The 18,821-nt window shown below is 38.7% G+C and overlaps 1 protein-coding gene across 1 annotated transcript in view; it reads right to left on the minus strand.

Annotated features, from left to right (window-relative positions):
- Positions 1–451: 451 nt before the first annotated feature.
- The window catches only part of LOC135221875 (3-oxoacyl-[acyl-carrier-protein] reductase FabG-like), a 32,946-nt gene continuing 14,576 nt past the window's right edge, over positions 452–18,821 (minus strand). Inside the window, exons 2-6 of the mRNA XM_064259833.1 lie at positions 11,918–12,071; positions 11,283–11,505; positions 9,942–10,097; positions 2,324–2,404; positions 452–1,480 (exon numbers count right to left, since the gene is read on the minus strand). Coding sequence (XP_064115903.1) covers positions 1,337–1,480; positions 2,324–2,404; positions 9,942–10,097; positions 11,283–11,505; positions 11,918–12,071 — 758 coding nt within the window. The 3' untranslated portion in view covers positions 452–1,336. The remainder of the gene's footprint in view (positions 1,481–2,323; positions 2,405–9,941; positions 10,098–11,282; positions 11,506–11,917; positions 12,072–18,821) is intronic.

Raw genomic sequence — 18,821 nt, forward strand, 5'->3', positions numbered from 1 at the left:
TAATATTGTAGAGGTTTTTCTCTATATTTCATGAAGATGCTAGAATATATGATTTTTATGAAACCCGAATTGCTAATTCAGTTCTTCCTGATAATTTTATTGGTTCAGATATGTCGTTGATTCTTTAGGTGTCTGGACAAGTTGAATAATTTGGTACCAACAATAAAGTTCACTTTAGAGAAAGAAAAAAAAATAGTTGTATTAATTTTATAGATGTTTGTGCTATAAAAACTGCCAACGGAATTAAATTTAAAGGACACAGGAAATGTACGGATAACAATTTGATTATTAGTTATTTTTCTTGCCATACCGGTACCATCAAGCAGTCAGCTCTTAGAACTATGTTTCTACGTGCACTTAGGATCGTTAGCCCAGAATATGTGGAAGAAGAGAAAAAACAATTTTTATGTTTTAGTTAGAGGTAATGGTTTTGATAAAGTACAAATTGACGAATGTTTCAGATTGGCCCGAAAACCTTTTATTTTAAATATGGACCATTTGATATTGGAAAGGTTAAACTCCCCCTTCCATATCACCCTATTTTTGATAACATTATTCAACCACTTAAAATCCTCAATATTCAAGTAATGTTTTCATTCCCTTCTACCATAGGTAAAATTTTAATTGAAAACAAATCAAAGCATGACGGTGTTGTTTACCAAATTCCACGTTCATGTGGAAAATTTTATATAGGACAAACTGGGAGAAATCTTGCTACCCGAGCCAAACAGCATCAGTCGTGTATACGTACAAACAACAAAAGCAATGCACTCAATGTACATTATGGCCAATTAATGGTGTAATAGACTGGAATAGAAGCAGGGTATTGTTCAAAAGTAGCAATTATACGGGAAGGTGCTTCCTGCAGAGTGTTTGTATTTAATCTAGCAATAATGAGAACTTCAATAGCAAGAGAGGACTCTACAAAACAGATCCTCTATTATACATATTACCCAACAACAATATACTGTAATGAAAATTTATGGAGACTACACAGACAAAATGCTTCATTTATGTAGATTTAATTCAACATTAAAAAAAATTATTTTGAGAGATTTCTGCAAATCAAGAGAGACTATGCAAAGGAAAATCTTCATCTGAACCTGTTTTCCGGAGGACAGCCTTTGTATAATTTTGAATATTCTAAGAAATTTATATCAACGCTTCCGATATTAGAGAATAAAGAGAACCACTAAAGATTATAAAAAAGATTCTAGATTGAACAATTTTTCTGTAGACAAATTAGATTCCCTCTCAACCGTAGATCAGGTTTCAACGATCATGATATTTTGCCTCCGGTAAGTCATACGAAGGCAATTTATTATGTCACTTTTTTTCAGAGTCTGAGGGAACGCCCACCACAAATCCTGATGCAAGAACCGGTCATGTATGACGATGAGGGTGAGGCCAAGAACAGAACGGCGTCTGCTACGTTCTCTCCCGTTCCGATGACATTCAGGGGAGTTCTAGATAACCACTCCTTTGGAAAAAGAGAATAACTGTTATTATTTATTTGCCCGTTATTCACACAAAGTTATGGAAACTCATTTTGAGTTTTTTTTTTATTATAAAAGGTAAGACTTAAGACTGGACGGCTATATGGAAAGAAACACATTTTATTCTTTTTTATGACTGATAATTACTTATTTTCTTATGATCCATAATAATTCTATATTCAGTATATAACTTAAATAGTGTTTCATTTTGATAATAACTCATTCAAAAGGAAAATAGGATGTAAATTTTTCGTTCACCAAAGAACTGAGGTTCTGTCTTCCTTTCTTGTTTTTTCTTTCAGGCCATCCTACAGAAAGTCATGGTTTTGTAATTTAAAAGTAATGGATTACGTCTAGTCAACCTTCAGATAGTTACACAGAGCACAGATTATAAAGATATTAGAATTTCCAGGAATAGTTTACCCTGCAAATTCTGAAAAGTTCATGAGCACATCTCTATCAACACGATACGCTCAAATAACAGAAATGAATGATTTAATGCATGAATATTATCTGGTGTCACAAACTCTTGGTTTAATGAAAGAGGTTAAAAAGGAAATTACCTGTGATTAAAAATTTTAATAACTTCCTCACGCTAATTAGGGGGAAGAAAGGAATTTGTTAATAAAATCTTTGCCTAGTGACTTAATTTTTTCGTGACAGGATTCACTGTAATGGCATAAATAATCCTGGATTCCATCGTAGGTTGGTCTGTCTTAAAATCTCACCAATGTCTGTTAGTTCTATTATCTTTACATCCAAGATATTTCACCAAATCTAATTGAAAAACTTTTTAGGTTCCTTACTCAAAGTAAAAAATGACTCACGTTTTTGAAAGAGTCGTCGTGATGGTCCTTCTCGACCTCCGGCCACATCACAGCTCCAGGGCAGATGTAGTTCACACGAACCTAAAATTGATGATTACTGAATATCACTGACGTCATTGAGTATGTTAAGAGTGAGTTTTTGCGCTTTGTTTTTATCTTGAAATAATAACACGTTGTTAATAACCTTTATGACCTTATGACTGAATTCAAAATAAAAAAAACAAACAACAAAAGGAGAGGTCATTGGACTTACATTACTTAATGTATACAAGGAACTTAATATTTTACTTGTTATATTTCTTGGTGGTGAATTTGCAAACCAGTAAGAGACAATTTCTTCAATTTCATTGAATGAACGAAAGATAGGACAAAATATTTCAAGCATATCAAGTCAGGGAATAATGAAACTAAAACCAAAGGATTATTTTAAACGAAAATCGGTAATAATAGATTTTTTATCCTTTTTCCAGCCAGGAGGAAGTAAAAGTTGATAATTTGCATATTCGTGCGCAATAAAGTAAGCAAAAGGAATGATTTTCTTCCCCTTTTACTTATTAATTCCAAGACTAATGAAGTACACTAGTATATGCATTACTTTGTACAAAAAGTGTGCTAAAAGAAATGCAATTCTCCATTAAACATATGTGTGAAAATTGTAACTAACCATGAGCCACTGAAGTACAGCAACTGTAACTAAACAGTAGAGTAACTTGAATAATTATTGCATCGAAGTTGGCTTATAATGCTGAGTATATATGTAATATCTATATATATATATATATATATATATATATATATATATATATTATATAATTTTTATTTTCTATTGGAGTCAGTGGCATTTCCTGGGCATACTATATTCTTATCTAGGCTCTCAATCATTCTATGCGTCTTTTTCTCTACTGGTAAGCTTCTTAGGAACAAGGAAAATTCATTCGGGATTCTTTCCATTTAGTTTTCTTTTCATTTGTTAAATGACAGTTTCGTAGCTTTTCAAGAGCAACTTCCTCGGGACGAAACCATAGATATTATTTTGAGAAGAGTCTATCACTCGGATACCACGTCCCTTGACATACCAGAAGATGCCCTACGACGTCTTCTAATTTCTCTCGCATAGGGCAGATGTCGATGAAAGAACATTCAATTCCGAACCAAAACAGAAGATATCTGCCAGATATATCGACGACATCTTCATTGCCATCGAGACTGAAGAAGAAGCCACCCGTCTACAGTGTGCCTTGAAGTGCCTTGAAGAGGAACGCCAGCCTAAACTTCACAATTGGATATGGTGTCGAAGGCCGACTTCCCCGCTTAGATGTGAGCGTGGAGAGGAAAGGAGGCAAATGCGACTGATGTGGGTCGGTGCCTGAATGCCCGTGAGGAATGCCCTGATACTTGCAAGAGCTCCCTGGTGGCTGCATACGTAAGACGTGCAATTGATCTATTTCAGAGCTCGAACGCATTAGGCAGCTCCGTGCCAATAACGAATACGACAGCGATCTTATAGGATGTATAAGCAAACAGTTGGATTTATGTGCCAGTACACTAGTGACGATGCCTCCCTCTCCATGAACATCATACAAGCATATAACAGCCGGTTCAAGGATGAGGTCAAGGTCACGAAAGAATAACTGGCAGCTGTGCGCCACCTACGAATCTGAAGAAAAGATTTTCTTGCCCGTCTAATGCTTTCCGAACCCAACAAGCACGCTTATAATGCGAAATAGCATGGCCCCCGTGGAGAGGTATGGGAGACGATCCAATGTGGTATGAAAATTTAAATGTACTGAAATGACATGTCAAGCCCTTAGCAATTACTACGTAGGTCGCACCACCATCATTCTACGAAACCAACAATAAAAGAACTTTTAGTAAATACAGAGATTGTACATAAAGAAGCCCAGTTCCACAGACCCCAAACAGCAGAAGCTGTGAGTATAAATCAACAACGACCTGCTTTAAATGTACAAAGGAACACGGACTTCATCCTCCCTTCTTCAAGGAAACCATAGGACATCCATGAGAATCTGAGGGGTGGCATGAGTGACGATACAGCCCCGGACATGATTACTGACAATGTAACAAATCAAAGCTATCGGCCAGAGACAGGATCCATGCCCTTGCCTATGCCCATGTGGTGCGCCCTAAGGAGTAGGGCGGCGATCAGACAGCCAGCAAGGGAATGAAACCATCGCCCAACAGAAATTCACCACCCAATGACATCAAGCATGAGATTTGACTAATAAGAAATTTGAACGTCCTCAAACAGCAATCAAAACAATTATTGCTCAGCTCTCGTAGCAGTAACATCTCTCTCTCTCTCTCTCTCTCTCTCTCTCTCTCTCTCTCTCTCTCTCTCTCTCTCTCTCTCTCTCTGTCACAGAGTGAATTTTTTTTTTGGCGGAAGTGAGTGGCAGCGAGCGACAGTGCCAACCCCAATCGGCGGCAGCTGATCAGCAGTGACGGCAGAGATCTTTATTCAAGTATCACCTCAGTGAGAGAATCATCCATCTTTCTACAATCATCATCTTTCTTTCCAGGGCGACATCCATGCAGTCATGGACTCTAGCCAGGCCACACCTAGCGCAGCAGCTACGTCTCCAGCCAAGATGGCGGCCGAGAATCGAAAGAGGACGACGTCTTCTTCCTCTTTTTCAGATGCTCCTGATTCAGCTTGACCGCGCCTCGACTCTGCCACTTGTGATGACGAAGAAAACCCTCCTGCCTGCCACCTCTGAAGACGAGAAAATACCTCGGTCATGGACGCAAACGATGGTTTTATCCTTGTTACCAAGAAGAAGCATAAACAAGGAGGACAGCCAGGAGGCTCTGCCACCCTGAGAATGAATACATTATCACCCCACCCACAGACAGTAGCTCCTATGACTTCATTAAGGATTCAGAAAGCCAAAACCTAGGCAAGGTTTTTAAGGTAAGGCCTACTGTACGAGGAGAACTCATAGCACTGCCAAAGAATGAAGAGATGGATATATGGATGAAACAAAATGTTCAATATTTCCAGTTGTTAAACCCTGAAGAAAAGCACATTAAATGTATATCATACAACTGTCTCCACTCCCTTGACATGAAGGCTATTTTGGACCACCCGTAGGTTACCAAGGCAGAGAGATACCCCACAAAGGGTTCAAACTCACAACCAGCCATGCAGGTACTCATACTCTGGAAGGAATATCAACCAGAGAAGGTTAACCTGGGAGTATGAGGCACCTTCCCTGTCATTGACTTCACACCAGAGCTACTGAGATGCTAGGTACAGACATCACAGCAGTATATGCAATGCCCAGGCAGTATGCGGTATGAGCGGGAAGGCATCCCAGTGAGACCTGCGCTGACATGTTCAAATCTGGAGAAGTCACCAAGGCCAACCACCATGCCTGGAACATGAAATCCCTATAAAGTTGTAAAAAATGGACACTCAAGGACATCACACCCAGAAGCCTCCCAAGCCAAGAGCAGCCCGCCAGACCCCCCCCAGACAGCCCAGCAATTACATGACAGCAGAGGCCACAGTCCTATGTATGTGGCTAGTGGACCTCAAATGACCCCCAAGGTCACACAGTGGGGCCAACCACCTAAGCAGCCTCAGAAAACAGAGACCCAGGCACACACCTGTACCAACCTCACATGCCCAGGAAACTGTTCCCTGGTCCAAAAAGAAGAATCACTTTCCCAGATCCTCCCACTCCATCTCGTATGCCCACCACCTACTAACTAACCTCTCCCAGTCCCATATCCAGAACCACCGACCCCAGCTCCCCAAATCCATACAACCCTACTTCCCCTTCACCCCCTGAAACCCACAGGTACAACATCCCCTCAGAACTGAGAGGCAACAGATACACCACATATGCCCAGGAGTTCTCCAATTTCCTCATCTCTATGCTAGAGAGGTTTGCCGAGTTGTGTGGCATCCAGTTTCTTGATGACATTGCCAAAGCAGTAGTTGGCAACTCTCAACACAGTGGCAGGACATTTTGTGGCTCCATGCCAGTGCAAGTAACAGCAGTGCAAACTGTGTTGCAAGCTCAGCTGATGTCAACTTCATCCCCTGTGCCAGCGTCAGATTAATCTTCAGTGAACATGCAAGGGAAATAAATGAGTGCAGTGATACACATACAATAAAAATTCTACAGTGGAATATTCTCAGTTCAGACACACAAAACACTATGACATTATACTGTTACAGGAATAACTAGTATGGCAAAGTGCAAAATCCTCATTTAGTGGGTACAGGGTCTACAGAACACCACACATTAACAGAAAAAGAGGTTTAATCATACTCGTTAAAAATAGATTTTTCTAAGAAAATAAACAATATTCCATGTGGAGCAGACAGAAACACTGAGCATTACAATCACACTTGCCAAACACGACACTGACAATACACATATACAGGATTCAAAACAGCTCTTTTGAGGGGAAAGCATTTTTCAGCACAGGAACACAAGACAACACTTTAATTGCCGGGGACTTTAATGCACATCGCCCATTTTTTAACCCACTACAGACCAATCCAACAGGTCAATACCTACACCAGTTAACATGGGAATTCCTAGAAGTGGGTCTGCTTAATATTGGAGTGCTAAACTCATCTAAGAGGAGGAAGGAGCAAGCAACATGGAGGTTGCATGAAACCCTTACAAGTGATCATATAAACACTGATATTGGCTTACAACTAAAAAAACTGCCTCCCATACTACATCCCCCCCCCCACAGAGATGGAACCCCAAATCTGCTAATTGGGCTATTTTTGAAGCCGCCATAACAAGATGGGCCATGGAATACCTTGAAAACCTATCAACCTCTGTGAGGAGTTCATAAGCAAATTTAGAGAGGCAGCAACTGCCTCTATGCCAAGGTTCAAACAAGCCAGGACCAACTACAAGGATGCATATTATTATTGTGAAAGAGTCAAGAGAACTCAAGGCCAGAGTCAACAGTCAGAAAACTCTTTCAGCAGAATCCATCAGATGATATGCACAGATTCCTCTAAGAGGTAATAGCCCATGCAACTAAAGAGACAAAGGAAATTGAACAGCAAGAATGGTATGAATGGTGTGCCAACATTAGCAGACAAATTCCAAGGGAAAATTTTAGGAAAGGACAGGGCAGTGCAGAGCATCCATCTCAGCCCACAAGAAGAAACTTACAACATAGCCAAAAACTTTGCAGAGAAAACATTGGAACAAATAAGTGAGCTTACCCCTTCAAGGTGGAGAAAAATCAACACTGCCTGCAACATGCCGGACAGCATACACACACCTTTTACTATGGAGGAACTAAACAGTGCATTCAGCAAGGGGAATAGGGGCAAAGCCCCTGGTGCATATCCAATCACCTACAGCATGCTGAGACACATGGGCAACCCTGCTAAACAGGTATATCACCTCCTGATAAACAGGACATATGTAGAGCACACCAGGCCAAAGAAATGGAGGCAAAGGGACATGCAGCCAATCCCAAAGACTAAGGAGGCCAGGCTTGTACAGGCTGATATCTCTCATCAACTGCACAGAGAATATAGCCGAAAGAATGGTTCTAAACAGTATGCCTATAGGGATGAAGTTAGTACCTATGAGTGCCTCACGGATGTTCTATGCACCATAAATGGCAGAAGATCCATAGCAGTCTTTCTAGACCTAGAAAAGGCACATGAGTTGACTAATGCAGCAACCATCCTTTCCTCCCTAGTCCAAAAGGGGATGAAAGGTAGCCTACTTGTATGGACAAAAGCCAGGTTAGTGTTCCAAGGCAGACCCTCAGAGTATTATTCACTAGAAAATGGCACTCCTTAAGAGAGGTATTCTAAGCATCATCCTTTTTAATGTCCTAATGAAGAATCTAGCCGGCCTAGAGCTACTGCAGGGAGTAGAGGTCTTTATATATGCTGATGATGTTTGAATTGTCGTTGCAAGCCTTCTACAGAAGGGAGACAACAAAGACTGGGTGGACAGCTATATAGTACCTAGGAGTCTGCATTGCAAACACAACGTCTCCCGAGAAAGAAATATAGCTCCTCCAGGCCAAAACAAGACTTGGACTCAATGTTCTTAAGAAGATCACAACACTGCAAGAAGGAGCCACATACCATCTGCTTAGAAAGTTCTACGTGCAAACCGTCAGGACATATGTAGAATATGCAGCACCAGTCCAGACAAGTCTAAGGAAGGATCAGCAGCAGAGGCTGGAGGTCATCCAGAACAATGAAATGAGAGTAATGCTGAGGACCCCAATGCGGACGAGAATATGTCTCCTGAGGGAGACACAGCTACAATCTCTCACCCACAGGATATCCCAAAGAAATGCTGCCATACTCTACAAAGCCATCAGAAGTGACAGAGATGGACTGCTGAAGGACAAAATGTGTGCATGCATAAACCTACAGGAGGAGCTAAATCCTCCTAAAACATACGCTGGAAGTATATTCCAGACCCTGAGACAACTAGACATGCAGGACGCAGTGAAAGACATGGCAAAGAATGCCCCACCTGAGGGATACCAAGAACCAGCTTCCTGGGTCGAAGATCCAGTCCGGTGTCATTTTACAGTACTACCGGTAAGCAAACCATTGTGCACATCATCACATACGAAAACTGCGGCAGAAGAAGCAATCAGGAGCACAGCATCTGAAATACATATTACACGGATGGATCAGCTGATCTACAAGCACCGGCAACGGTAGCGGCAGTGGTTGTCCAAGACTTCAAAGGAAGCTGGAGGCTGTCCAACAATATTCCATGCTACAACCCATCTGTAAGTATGAATTTATTTATGAAAATTTATTTATTTTATTTTACACAATTCCATTTTATTTTATTTTTTCATTCATTTATTTAGTTATTTTTTTATTTAGTTTAGTTTAACTTAATTTTATTTTCTATTTTTATTACATTATTATTTTTTTTTTTAGGTTCCTTTTCCCTCAGACACAGGCTGGCTTCCTTTTCCTTCTCAGCCCTCACCCAATAGGCTGGGACTGACTACATAAACCTTTCCCACCTTTCTCTTCTACCGATGGGTACCATAAGGTTCCAAGGGGCAGCAATCTGCCTGTTACCTTCTGTCATCTTCACTAACAAACCGCCAAAAGCAGTGATTTAAAATTTTTTAATTTTTTAAATTTTATTTATTTGCTGTCTTTTCACAGGTTGACCCAGTTACGGGCTGCTCTAGGAGAACCGGCCCGTGCCAACACAAGGCTGGCTTTAATTTTCAACAACAAAAATTCAGTCCTGAGGAAGTTGCCCTTGAGAAGCGACGAAACGGTCCGTCGACGAATAAAAAGAAAAATTAAATATATATATATATATATATATATATATATATATATATATATATATATATATATATATGTGTGTGTGTGTGTGTGTGTGTGTGTGTGTGTGTGTGCGCGCGCGCGCGCCCGCGCTATATGGGCATATTGTCTCTTATACAATTCCTATTGAAGTCGGCTACTATGTTCTTATCTAGACTCTCAATCAGTCTATTACATATACTATATGTATATAATATATATATTATAAAATATATTCTATATTATATATAATATATATATATAATATAATATATATATATATGAACGGGTGTATCTCCTTACCTCTGGTCCCAATTCAATGGCCAGGTTCTTAGTAGTCATGATGAGCGCAGCTTTGCTGATGCCATAGATAGTGAGAGGTGGAGAGGCTCGCTCCCCAATGATGTCACACATATTGATAATGTTCCCCTTCGTCTGACGCAGATGAGGAGATGCTGCCTAAGATAAAAAGTTAACAGTCAATGTATGTTTGTAAATTTTCTGATCAGCAAATGATGTTTACTAAATCGGGCAGGATACTTCAAAGTCATTTATGATTATTTTCCAGTTAGGTGTATAGTCTGAATGCGCGTTCATAAAGCTATCACAGCTGCTTAATAACCAATTAGTCAATCAATGTTTTCCTTGGCCTAAATTTAAATTACTGTATTTTCATTGAAATGAACAACTTAAAAAATGATATTCATTGCTGCCAAAATTTTAAATAGGGATTTTGAAAGTTAGAATTCATGATTAGTAAGTAATTTGTTAACTTTACGTTAAATGACTGTTAAGTTCACGAACACGGGATGAATTTAGGTGCTATGACTGGATATTTTAAATGCGTACTATGAAAAATACTATTCCTTCGATGACACAAATCGAAAACACACCAGGTTAGAAAGGCATACAACTTCCTTAGAAAATGTTAGAAGCTGAGCAATGTCAAATTTCGGAAAAAGGGATACGTTAGATTATATTACGAAAGTGATCGAGGAAGCAATTTTATCAGCCGGATCAAAATCTTAAGAAAAAGAAATGTAACTGAAAGAAACACCTGCTCAGATTGACCAGGTAATCGGACGTATCACGCCAAGGCAGTTAACTTGATTATTTATGAAATCTCAGGTAATGAGGGAAAAGGAAGAAAAAAATAAGACAAAAACTGTCTGGTGTAAGAAAAAATTATTTACAACAATTTTACGCTGTGAGAAAGATTTTTTTTGCATGGTTTAGTGGAACCGCCATGCAGTTAATTCAACAGAAGTGCTGGCTTAATTTAATTACGAAAAGATGAAAGATAATCGAATACATTTTACCATAGTGCTTATTCAATTTAGTCACAGAAAGTATAAGTTTGGTATAGAAGCTATATCTTATCAATGAATGATGTCAAATATGATTTCTCTTAAAGATGAACATATGACTCAGCTGGAAAGACATAAAACGGTAATATTGGGTTCAATAGATATGAGTCACAGTGAGACTCGAAAGCCGATGAAAGCGAGTGTGAAGGGCAACAGTCAGGTGCTACTGGCAAAGGGTAACAGTAAAGATGGAGAGAAAAAAAAAGAAAGAAAAAAAAGGTGAGGCCGCAACTCGACGAGAAAGACAAGTGATGACAAGTTGAAGATGAAAACTGACTTGTGCTAAGAAATAAGGGGCCTTCAGGTTTGTGTCCATTAGCTGATTCCACTGCTGGTCTGTAGCCGTGTCCAGGGGCGTGAGGAAGAACAAGGAAGCGTTGTTCACGAGGAGGTCAAGACGTCCCCATTTCTCCGTCGCCTCCTTCACCAGCCTTCGGCAGGTGTCCACCACGTCTGTGGATAAATCGCCGCTTACGACGAAGGCTGTGTCTGGACGCTGGCTGAAAAGTGAGAAAAAGTTGAAAAATGCTTAAGTATTTTTCTCGATTTGGTTGAAATCTCTCTCTCTCTCTCTCTCTCTCTCTCTCTCTCTCTCTCTCTCTCTCTCTCTGTCTGTCTCCTTTAGTTACGCTATTTTAAAAACATAATTGAGATCTAATTATGACAGAAAAATATCTAATTTAGCATGATAACTTCACTGACATATTTTTCAAAGTCGTTTTTCATTCTTTGAGTAATATTTTATTTACAAGCAACTTTAAACATCATCTTTCGATTCTGAGCCTCTTAGACACAATACTACTTCAAGTGTCCGTTTGTCGGTCAGAATATCTTTCTTTATCACCAGATAAGACGCGATGTATAATCGTTAAATCAAAGAACCACTCAATCACAAGATGGGAGCGGTATTACCTGTTGAGCTCGTTGGCAAACTCGAGAGCAGCATCCTTGGAAGAGTTGCAGTGAATCACAACTTTATATCCAGTCTTGTGAAGAGCTGTAGCAATGGCCTTGCCCACTCTGCGACCACCTCCGGTCACTAAAGCTACAAGACCTGATGCCCAATCTGGAGGGTAATTTAAGAGATTATTTGAATTTCGAATTAATTATTTTGGATTCAAAAAGAAGAATGTCTGAACAACCTTTATCAAACCGAATACATTTTAGTTCCACGCTGAAAAGGAGTGAAATGTAGCTAATGTAAATCAAAATGTTTCATGAAAGTACTGAAACACTGGAAGGACACGATTCATATGAAAAAGTTAATTACTTTCCATATGTGGTCTGAGTGGGAACATTTCAAGCAAGCTCATTCACACTTCTAAATGAAATGAATTGTGCCTAGCTATATGCAAAGAGTGAAAAGGAATATACTCAAAAGCAAAAAACTGATTAATCATTAAGTGACTCACAGGGAACAATGTTTAAAATGATATCTTATTTTTACAAGGGAAACGCTGTTTTAAAAAATGTTTAACTTTTACAATAAAAAGGATCGTGTGAGAAACGACAAAACAGAGCATTTATCTTAAATTGTTACTTATTAAAAGAAAATGAACATATTTCTATGTAACTATAAACTGCTCATAAGTGAATACGATATCAGATGACTTCATATATAAAAGAGTAGACCAGGTGGTTAATAATAATAGTAATAATATGATAATAATAATAAATAAATAAAGTACTACACCTAAGAGCAAATACACAGACTATATATTGCACGAAAGGAAGGAAGGAGAAGTTTACTAAGCATAGAGGACTGCATCAACATCGAGAGCATAGCGCTGGGGCAATATCTGAAAACCAGCGACGACGAATGGTTACTAGAAACAGCATCAGCATACATAGTGAAAAAAGTGATGGACTCTAAAGGAGGCAGGATGCAACCAGGAACCCCACACTATAAAAATCATCCGGTCGAATGGGATGGCTGATAAAAAAAAAAAGTAGTAGTAGTAGGTAAACATTGTTAACTTACGCGAATATCTTAGAAGTCATCTATAGTTATACGCTAACTACATCTATTTTGAATATTTACGTTGCCCATGCTAGTATAAATATAAACATTCTTACGACCTTCAATATTTATAGTAAACGGCAGTGCTAACAAAATTCTTATGGCTGTGTTCATCATCGTCGGAAAGCGCAAGATATGTGAAAGTCTTCAGAGAAAACTTCAAGAGAATGGCCAAGCAAAGAATAAAACCTAACTTTTAATGATTAAAATCAAATGATATCCCCTTTTCACTCAAAATGATTTATATTACAGTCTTTTCAAAGATAGAAGGAAAGTCCTGAGGGGACCAAGAAAGCAGCGAAGAAGAAAAGTATTCATCATCAATTCTCCAACTGCATTCTTTACTAAATCCTTTATACTGTTTCAACGAGCCTCTTAAAAACTTGAATAGAAAACGAAATAGGTTAAGAAAATGTACAGAGGAAACCTACATCCGAGAAAGATAAGAAAGGTCGAAGGTAACGCGATACGTTTGCCAAACAACCGCAAAAGCCACACTTGAATCCTATGGTACAAGTGTGATCCTTTGCTGGTTACCTACTGCATTACACTTCTATCATATGATCAGTTACTACAATCGTTATCCTCCTGAACATCCCAGAGCTCATATGTTATAATTGTTTGTTTGTTTGTATGGTGTTTTTACGTTGCATGGAACCAGAGGTTATTCAGGAACGGGGCCAACGGCTTTACGTGACCTCCGAACCATGTCGAGAGTGAACTTCTATTACCAGAAATACACATCTCTCACTCCTCAATGGAATGGCCGAGAATCGAACTCGCGACCACCGAGGTGAGACGCCAACACCATACCGACCACGCCATATGTTATAATAAACGAGGGATTAATGAAACGATTCTTTCAAACGCATATGTCGTGGAGTGAGGATTACCTCGCCGACGATTGGCGAGGACCCACCGTTTTGATGGTTTTTTACGTTTCACTGACGGCGAGGAACAGTCTCTCTCTCTCTCTCTCTCTCATTTGTAAGCCAAAATCAGTGATCCAATAATTAAGTACAAAAGTAACTGCTTCGGTCAACAGAGGCATGCTACGTTCTAGCTCTAGGAGGAGGGACACGCCCATTATTCCTTAGTCTGAATCGCTATAAACAAGCACAGAGAGAGAGAGAGAGAGAGAGAGAGAGAGAGAGAGAGAGAGAGTACTTGATTAATGTCCTATTTGGTTGTCCTATATGGTAACTAGTGTGACGAAATCATCAAATCTCTCTCTCTCTCTCTGTCCACCCGGGTTGAGATTCACGAATGTCAACTAACAGCAAAACGCATAATCTAATGCTTGGGACAATAGACACATCGCTCATTTCTGTGTGGTTAATGAATCACTCTGGTCCCTAAATTCACTAGCTGAGTACGTACACACACACACACACACACACAGAGCATTCATAAATTTTTCTTCAGTGCCTTTCATGTCTGCTATAAAATGATAATACATTTAATGAAAAACTTAAAAAATAATTGCAAAGATTTGTGTTCTCACGATTTCTTGTTTCAAGAAATGATAGTTTTTAACCTATTAGTAGTATTTTTTGTTACTGGCACACAGTTGTGTGTATGCCCTTTTCATCACACATCTACACATGCACACATACACAACATGCACACACACACAATATTGTGTGTGTGTGTGTATGTGTGGAATTGACTGACCATTACCAGTCACTAATTGTAATAACCACAATGCTCTCTTAAATTCGAGAATTCTTCACACTTTTTGGATGCGCCTGCCACTACAAAGCTTTCACTGCACTTGATACAGTTTTCTGCAGGCATTACCTAAGTTTTTTTGCAGTGCCCTTTCGGTCCCTGGATGCAACCCCCCTCTTATTCCTTTTACTATACCTCCATTCATATTCCCTTTCTTCCATCTTACCTTCCACCCTTTCCTAAAAATGGTTTCATCATTAATTTTAGCGCCGACTAACCTCATAGGTTCCAGCGCTTTGCCTTTGGCCTAAAGTGCATGTACAGTAAGTTCCAAAACTGAAGCGACAAATTTCAGAGAATTTCGTTCGAAATTCACTAACTGGCAACTACAAATCGTAGCTGAAAAATATATTTTTTTTCTACAGTGAAAGCTCTATCAAGCAAAATAAAGCTAACATATGATGCACAAATATCAAATCTATGATATTTATTACAATCATAAGAAAAAATTACGGTAATAGTAATTATTTTAAAGTATAGCAGTTACTTCAAACTATCGAAACGAAACAATTTGAAATTTTCGTTCAACACAGGATTACCAACATTACCAATGTATATTTCGAGCAATGTGGAAACAAATATTTAATATTATAGTGTATTATCAATCATTTTAGCGAAGATGCATAAAACCATGCAAGTATCAATAGAATGTGAAGGGAAAATCTCCGCGACATTAAACATAATCAACCATGAATGCACCTAGATTCAATGGAGAAGTTGGGGGTGGTTGGTAGTTCTGATTCTAGCTTCTAGGACCGAGCATAAAACACCATCTTCGAGAAAGGCTCTAACCTCTGCTGCTACCTTCAGGTGACTAGGCCTAGTTCCGGGCATTGCAAGGCTTACAATGCAGGGCCACTGTCTGTTATTTAGGCAAAGACAGAACCTTCAGGACCCACACCAGGACCTGTCCTTGCACCTGGGAAACAGACTCGCCATATAAAAAATAAGAAAGTTGGTCGCAAGCAACCAGAACACCCGTAAAATCACCATCTGGTTAAGTAGGGAGACGACAGACCCCAACCACCCCTTCCCCCCTCTACCTCTACCCACAATACTAACTCCACCTTTTTCACTTCAACCCATTACCTCAAATCTTCGAATCAAATTCCAACCGTGAAATTTAAGACTGAATTTGCGTAAGTGGGCGTATCATAAGGGAGTGATATCACCTAAATTCATATTTCGACTGACAACCAGTAATCAGTTCGATCCAGTCAAATATTATTGCGTAACAGAAATTTATGAGTTTTTTTGTGGATATATATATATATATATATATATATATATATATATATATATATATATATATATATATATTATATATATATATAGAAGCACCCGAGCATGACCAATAGGCCTAGTGCTCGATTCATAAAACAGACCTCTGGTTATTCCTGATAGAAAAATACGTCCTGAGAGAGAGAGAGAGAGAGAGAGAGAGAGAGAGAGAGAGAGAGAGAGAGAGAGAGAGCATAACAGGGGATACTCGAATTAAAATAATGCTCGCTAAACATATTCACACTCCGGATCGTATGGACAAGAATAGTCTTACTTATGCACTGAAAAAAAAAATAAAGGTGGAAACCTACGAAAATACTTGTTTGGTGCGACCCTGAACGCAATTCCGCATGCAAAAATTTGCACAATCGAGAAATTCCATGATATTATTAACTAACAAGCTGGAAAATATATTTCCTTGATTCTTGAAATAGGCCTAACCATGTAACCAACGCTAAACGCTCACATAACTTGGATTTCGTTTTTTTTTTTTTACACCAACTTGTCTTATTTATATTTAATTTAATCAGATGCTAAACTTCTCTGTGCTTTATCAAAAGAAATCATAATAACTTTCGATATAACGCTATAAAAGTAGAAAGTTAATTTACAAATATTAGGCCAATGCTTATGCACACGGTTCCTGCTGCCACTCTATGATGAACACTTCATATCACACTTTGAAAGCCGCAGATGTTTCGTTGGGGAAATTCTATTTTTTCTATTAATAAACAATTACTGAACTAACATTGATCATTCACTGGGTGAATACTTTGTGCGCTTATACAGTTAATCACTGATACGTATTATCAGATAAATAGGATGACAATAATTGGAATAAAATATAATAACTGGCAATCCCATGAGTTTCTATAGAAGTACGATCAATTCTGAGATTTGTCGCTTCACTTCTGGAACTTATACTGTACATCTATATAACCTGGACGTTGAGGGAATAAATGTGCGAAAATACCGAGAACTCTGAGAGATGATGAATGCTTTCATAAAGAGACAAAAGACCACGAATTTGTGATGGACACTGCCGGGTGACATTAAACCAGAAAAATTAATTACAAAAGGAAGAATGAAAATGTTAAACATTTATTTTTCTAATTAGCACTGATGATGGCCACTGTCTTTTAACTCGCGCATTGCAACACTGCAAGTGAAGAGTCGTGAAGGAAAAAACAAGAAATATATATATATATATATATATATATATATATATATATATATATATATATATATATATATATATAGATTTTGTAGGATATAATAATGGTAAGGAAAGCCAAGCGCTGGGACTTATGAAGTCATTCAGTGCTGACAGGGAAATTGAAAATGGAAAGGTTTGAAAAATGCAACAGGAGGAAAGCCTCGCAGTCGCACGACGAAATAATTGTTGAAGGTGGATAGCAAGACAGAAGAAAGAGAATTTGAATGGAGCTACAGTAAAAGGAATTAAAGGGGTTGAAGCTGGGGACCGAATGGATGCTACAAAGAACCTTAAGTAGTGCCTACAGCGTACACCATGAGGTGCACTACCACTCCCTCCGCCCCCCATCCCCCCAAAGGGGAAATGTAAATGATGACTGTAATCATTTAAAAGGAAGGATTATCAAAATACGATTACTGAAATCCCTGGATATGTTAGTCTGTATGATCGAAAATCGGATTGAAATTCGAGAAAATCTTGACACAAAACAGAGGAATGATGAATTCTACAGTATCGGACTTTCTGACAAGCACTTTTGTTAGTTTCTGAAGCACCACTGTAACCAAATGCAGCTAATATCAGACTCTAAAGGTCTGATGCAACTTTCAATTCCTAATTTTTGCTCCTTTTGGTTAGTTTTGAGGTCATCATAATGTTCTGTAACTTATATAGGAAAAAACTTGAATTATAAGACGAGGTTGCTAGGTTACACCAACGTTCATACTCTACTGATGGCCAGGAAAAAGTGCCTAGCATTAGTCAGCTTATTCTAATACTCGATTCATCTGACGAAAATCTAATTTTGTCATCCATGAAGCCTCTTCTCATTCTGGTACCTTTTGTGCGGAAGCTAAAATCCTCCGAGGGTCCTTATTGTCTCCATAAAACTGCTGGAAGCGGTGGTTTCCTTCTTCCAAACAATGGTGGTCAATAGGAATGGCATATGAAGTTTAGGCCAAAGACCTAACACTGGGACCTATGAGGTCATTCAGCGATGGAAAGGGAGTTCAGAGTAAAAATGTTTGAAAGGTGTAACATGAGGAAAACCTCGTTGTTGCATTATGAAACAATTGTTAGCAGAGGGTAGAAAGTGAGATGGAAGAAAGATAATATGAACGGAAGTACAGTAAAAGAAATGAAAGGGGATGCAGCTAGGGGACAAAAGGACGTTGCAAAGAGCCTTACGAGTTACACCCCGCTACGGGGGTGTAACTCGTTTTGTCCATCATCAACATTCTGTTGAGAGCCAGGGTGCCACAAGTAGTCTCAGATTTTTTTTTTTTTTTTTTTTTTTTTACCTTTCCCTTTACAATAAAATATGGAAACATCCTCCCGGCAGTGTTTTGAATGTTGATATTCTCAAGTTTTCACAAGGCTTCAATAATATTTTAAAAGATTTGTAATGCTACTTTACAAAGACTGCAGCAATACTTCAAAGCAACGCCCCATCGCCATAACTTTTTCTTTTCAGTTCTCCATCCATATATCTATCGGTATATTTATTGGTTATTTCCCATTTACTTTGGTTGTCTTTTTTTATACACCACTTGGAATTATTTTCCGCGCAG

The sequence above is a fragment of the Macrobrachium nipponense genome, chromosome 3 (assembly GCF_015104395.2).
Source record: "Macrobrachium nipponense isolate FS-2020 chromosome 3, ASM1510439v2, whole genome shotgun sequence".
Classification (NCBI taxonomy): Eukaryota; Metazoa; Arthropoda; class Malacostraca; order Decapoda; family Palaemonidae; genus Macrobrachium; species Macrobrachium nipponense.